Source organism: Mercenaria mercenaria, chromosome 6 (genome assembly GCF_021730395.1).
Source record: "Mercenaria mercenaria strain notata chromosome 6, MADL_Memer_1, whole genome shotgun sequence".
In the NCBI taxonomy this organism is placed as follows: Eukaryota; Metazoa; Mollusca; class Bivalvia; order Venerida; family Veneridae; genus Mercenaria; species Mercenaria mercenaria.
Window position 1 is genome coordinate 77,081,818 of NC_069366.1, and position 6,000 is coordinate 77,087,817.

Consider the following 6,000-nt stretch of genomic DNA (forward strand, 5'->3'; position numbering starts at 1 on the left):
AGTGCTATACACTGGGCACGTTAAAGAACCAGGCTATCTATTCGCAATGAGCTAGGCTAAGTTAGCCAGACAAGTTTGTATCTGATTTCTGATCTCTCTGTCGTGGGGGTTTTGTCTCACTCTGTCCCTCTGGTTAGATCGCTCTGTGTCTGTACTAGTAGAGGATGAATTATGGGCCCTGTGTGGCTGCATTTGAACTATGTAAAGTGCCTTTGAACGTGAAATTGATCATGAAAAGGGCGCTGTATAAATCTGGTATAATAATAATAATAATAGTAACAGTCAATGGTACTGTCAAAATAGATAGATGGACAAGTTCATTGTAGAAATTTAGCAGGGTAAGGGTTGAAGAAACTACCAAGTTCAGTGGTTCATTCAGGTGTCTTCTTCTGGCTGCTGTTAGAGTCTTCCAGCATCATTTAAATTTAGAAAACTCTGACAAAATAAGCAATATGTTTTAGATGATTTTGCTTTTAAGGTAAATTCTATCTTTTGAGATCAAATTTTCTTTCATTCTAAATGTTGTATTCATTTATTTAAATATGAGAAAAAGCTGTGCTTAAATAAATTCAGTTTTTCTACTTCACCTTAAAGGAGGCTTGTAAAGGATTCAATAGCAGTAGGTTTCTGGGATTTAATTTGAGGTTATAATTTTATTGTTGAGCCCGCTTGCAGATGCGAAGACATAGTTATCCAAATGGCTGTTCTGTGTATGTGCCTGTGTTCGTCCATCCATCCATCCGGATTTGTTTGTCCGGACCGTAACTTTGACATGCATGGAGCAATCTAAACTTGTCTTTATTTGGCATGAATATTAACCGCAGTGAGACGGAGTGTCATGCACAAACCCCAGGTTCCTATCTCAAATGTCAAGGTCTCAGTTGGAGGTCAAAGGTCATGTCAGATCTTATCCGGCCCATAACTTTGATATGCATTGAGGAATCTTGTTTATATTTTGCATGAATGTTTAACTCAGTGAGACTGACTCTATCTCAAAGGTCAAGGTCACAGTCATGGGTCAAAGGGCGGGCCCGACATGTTGCCTGTGGGCATCTAGTTATACAGGGCTGGTGTGCCTTAAGGCGATTTTGGCATACAGGGAGAGGTATTGGCCCGAGGGCTATCCAGCTGTCTTACAGAAGGTCAGTGGTTCTACTAAGTGTCTGCCCATGCCTGAAATAATGCCTAGGTGGGCATCTTGGTCTTCCGCCAGTTCTAAAATCTGGAAATGTGTGGGGGGGGGGGATTTTAAATCCAACAGAGTAAAACAGTTGTTCACCACAAGCTGTAAGCTTCTCTCTGATAATTGCATGATATGATCTATTTTCAGGGGTGCTGTTAACCATTGTGTCATTAATGAAGGCTCTGGATCCATTAAAGTATAGAGACCAAATAGAAGAGTTTATCACAAAGCTGAAAACCATAGATCCTTTCAGACTGAACTACTACGAAGACCTTAGTAAGGAACTTCTATTTCTCATCACTGGCTATTTATAGATGAGTGACATATTATTACACAAGTTTTGTTTCAATATAAGTAGTTTTTCCAAGATTAGATTTAATTAATCCTTGACATACACTTCATCAACTCCTGAAAACTTTGAAACTTGTTTGGGTGAATTCATGTCATTACAATACATTGATTAATAACTCTAAAACAAATGATATAGTTAAGTTTAAAATTTTGTTGACCAAATTCTGTCTTTCAATTTGTAAAGAAAAACAATGAAGAATTGGTACATGCAGTTAAAAGAGTTTGTAGTCAATAAAAAATTCATCAAGCCCCAAGTTATAATTGTTTTATGCCAAAAAGATTTTGACTGGACAGATTTTCTAGCAATAAAACTGTATTTCAGTCTGTAGTATACAACTGAGGTGAGAATACTTTTATGTACCGCTACATACAGTAATTATCAAATGGAAATTCTTTAGATACTATTATAAGTGGCATTTTGTTTGTACGTAATGGCAATTAAAGAATTACCAATAGTTATTGTAAAATTGTATGCTAGCTAATATTTGCAACTTTCATCCCAAATTCAAGTTTTTGCAAGCAAAAAATGACAAGTTTGTAACAGTGTATTAAAAGCATGGAATATAATTATAATTATAATGAAGTTTGGGTTTCAATTTTAAGAATGTCCACAGTCAACATTTAATGAATAGGTGAAATAGGACAAGTTTACATATCAAAGTTTAAACTGTTTTTCAATATGTAGGTATGGCCAAGGGAGCATTAAATTTTCTGAACCATTTATAACCAAGAAACAATTTTTCAGAATGTAACCAAAGGCATTTGCAGAGCTCCAGATAAGATGCGTATTTGCGTAAATACGTTTTGAAATTTACAAAAAACGCATTTAAAATCAAACCTACGCGTACTGATACGCATTGAAAAAACGGGATACGTATTTTACTCGAGTAAAGTGCGTAATCCAATTTTATCATAAATCAAGCACATCCTTTTTGTAATCGAGTACAACAAACAAAAATGGCGTCTCATAAAAGCAAACGCAAACGATATCGTAACATAATGTTATTTTCTTCTTCAAGTATATTAAAGCGTGTGACAAGAGATGACTTGGACAATGCCTATCGCTAAGCACGTGATCTATGATATATTATGGGTAACTGTTGAAGAAGCAGAAGCACCATACATGTGGGTGTTTCTGAAAAAAACAAACATTGACAGTCAAAGTATCACTGGCTGTTGATATATCGCAGTGGTCAGTAACTTAAATTAAGATGTAGAGAGATGTAATGTATGCAGTAAACAAAATGTTAAAACTATCTGAATGAAGGCTCAAAAAATATTCAGGAAAACAGCATTGGTCGACAAAGGCACTTCAGCGGAGCACATGAATATCAGAAAATTATACAAACAAACAGTTATTATTATTACCCTTTTAAATAATTTCGAATTCTGAAAAACCATTTAGAATTCTAAAATACCCTTTTGAAAAAATATGTAGGAGTAAAATACCATTTGAAAAAAAAACTAGGGGGTAAAATACCCTTTAACCTAAAATCTTATCTGGAGCTCTGCATTTGCATTGATATATATAGACAGACATATAGACAGTTACAAATCCATGCCTTGATGAAGAGGTGCTCTTACTGGGCCATATATGTAAATGACCAGTGCACAAATTGGTATGTAGTGTGCACAAGATAGTTTAATGTGCGCCTGACTTCGTAGTTTCATATGGCCTGTATGCTTTCATAGTTTTCTGTATTGTTTAGATAGCTATATTTGAAGAATTTGAATCAATTCTGTTATATATTACAGGAAGCAGATTTACCATAGAAAATTACATCGAACAGCTTGATTTTGGAACAAGAGTGATGTCCCTTCCTAATCAAAATTTAACATGTATTGTCCATCCAGAGTTATTCTCCTTGGTTGTAAAAGTTGAGTTATCTAATAATAGACTTGAAAGCCTGAAAGGATTCAGCTGTTTCCAGTGTGCCATAGATATCCATGTAGATGGGAACCAGATAAAAGAGCTTGAAGAGTTGTCTTTCTTGCCCTGCCTCAAACAACTATCAATTAAAGACAATTGTATCCTTTTTCTTGAATCACATTTTCAGGTAATGATTGATTTTCTTCGTTATATTCGTAAATATTTATTAAATAATCTTAGTTTTGTAAGAACTCTATTCCTGCTACTAACTCATTGGAGCTGTTGGTCTGACACCCAGTTTTGGATGATAAATTCTGTCATGTTAGGGAATTGTCCAACTAATTTACAGAAGGTCAATGCCTGGAATAATTTGCTGACAGGCGCATTGGATCTTCCTACATTATTACAGCTGACAAGTCCACATATGACCTGAGTTATATGGTCATAATTAAAACCCAAATTAAAACCCAGCAGAAATGTAATGTTGATTAATTTCAATCAGTATATAGTTACATATGTTGCAGATATCTATACTTTAACCCAGCGGAGTTTGATTATGAGGGAAATTCTTTTATTTTGTGCCTTATTCTTTATAATATCTCAAGACATCTGACATCATTTTTGTTTACACATATCTGTTTCCTACACTGGGATTGAAATTGATTGCAAAATGCATATTTCAACATAACTAAGAATAAAATAAAAAGAAAATTTATTAATTTTGAGTGAATATGGAATAGGTATATCTCATCATGGCATGACACAATTTTCATATTTTATGATATATGGGAATTGCCTGACTTCTTAGTGAGATATATTCCATATTCAGTTAAAACAAACCAATGTCCTCTATATCTCTGAAAATAGGTATGGTTGGTTTTTAGGATTATTTTCCTTAACAAGAACAACAGGCATATCATCTTTAGATGCATTAAAGCCACTTGCACACACACCACTGCTCAAGCTGTATTTATTTGGGAACCCAGTGGAAGAGAACCTCGAACATAAAGAAGTTAAAAAGATGATACGAACACTTCATAATGTTGATGGACATATGTACTGAGTGTGGTAGAACTAAGTTAGATGGGATAGTATGGTGCTGTTAGAATAGATAGGTTGAAAGGAAGGCAACTACTGGTGCATTTAGACAGTTATAATGGCTTTTGTTAGGCCAACTTTAAAAATATCTTTGTTTCCCTTCCCGTGACACATGCTGTTCACTGCTGGGTGGGTAGGGAAATATTTTTTCTTTACACAGTATTTCTTATTTAATACATTTCCATTTCAAATATATAATTGTGTTATATGAAGTCAGACTTTGCTTCCAGCACATTAATAACACCACTTTTTCAGCCATAAACAGCACTGTAATATTCATCTTCAGCTTAATTTGAAAGAATAACACTGAAATGAATAATATACTTAAAGAATTAATACTACACAGTCTAAAAATAATGTTGCATTTATATTTGTGATAAAATATTGTGAGTCGAGGCAATTTTGTGATGGTGGTGGGAAGAAAAATTAACATTTTTTATTCTTATAATGTGGTTGCCTCATGTTTTGTTAAGATTTTTTTTTTTTTTTTTTTTTTTTGCTATTTCCTATTTTTGAATTGTTATATATTTGTATTCAGGTTGAATATATAGTTGATATAACAGAAAGTATTATTAATCCATCCTTTTTAATTGCCTCCCTTTATGGCTTTTATGACAGTATATTAAGTTCATGTGCAACATTGAAAGAAGAGCTTTTTATCTGTTTTAACATAAAATAAAAACAGTATGGGACTTAAGTAGGCTAGCTCTCCTTGTACTTCATATAGTCATATAGTAAATTGATTTCAAATTTGAAAATGAAGTCATCAGTAGGTAAAAATTTTGATAGTAAATATCATGTCAGTTTTTTTAGCTGGCCTTTAATCTCTTGTTGAGAAATGTTTTTTTTTAAGTTTGTTGGGAAACTGATATACATGTAGAGTCTCAGCGCAAGTTTTAGTAAGCATTATTAACATAAAAGATAAAGTTGTGAATTGGTTCTTTCAACCAATTTCTTGTATTCTTCCATTAGGGTTATGTCACATACTGCATTTTTCCTGGATGTAAACAAAATACTTCTTTTGAGGTATTTTGATGTACATGTATATACATACGTGTATTTTTTATTTGAACTCATTCAATGTATTCATATATATAAATCAAGAAACTTATAATTATGATGAAAAAATGCAATTAAGCATAAGAGTACACTGTGAAATGATTTAACCACATGCACACAAATTTCTGTGGTTTTGGTCAAAAGACAATTATTTGGGATATGACTTTGTGGGCATAAAATGAATAGAAAGTTTTCTTATTCATTGGAATTAAATTTCATGAACTGACCCAACCGTTGAATCCATCCATAAGTATTAACAATTTCACAGTTGTTTACTGTTCTTTCTCTTGGAGCTGATTGCCTATGTGAGTTATAGAACTGCAAGCTATTGTTCTGCTGATGAAAGTGTGGAATGTTGTGAGTTTTGCAGTTGCTGCATTTATATAATGTGCAATAAAAAGAATTTACAATTTTATGAATAAATAATGTATACTATCTA

General features: G+C 33.3%; 1 protein-coding gene across 2 annotated transcripts in view; it reads left to right on the forward strand.

Annotated features, from left to right (window-relative positions):
* LOC123549931 (geranylgeranyl transferase type-2 subunit alpha-like) overlaps window positions 1–6,000 on the forward strand; it is a 28,717-nt gene extending 22,717 nt beyond the window's left edge. The window contains exons 11-14 of one of the 2 annotated variants that reach the window (XR_008371451.1): window positions 1,331–1,459; window positions 3,290–3,562; window positions 4,316–5,480; window positions 5,529–6,000. Coding sequence is in view for 1 of the 2 variants with exons in the window: in XM_053546376.1 (XP_053402351.1) it covers window positions 1,331–1,459; window positions 3,290–3,562; window positions 4,316–4,467 (554 nt within the window). In the remaining variant the exon portion in view is untranslated. Of the gene's footprint in view, window positions 1–1,330; window positions 1,460–3,289; window positions 3,563–4,315 lie in introns of both variants that reach the window. The other variant, XM_053546376.1, reaches the window with a different exon arrangement.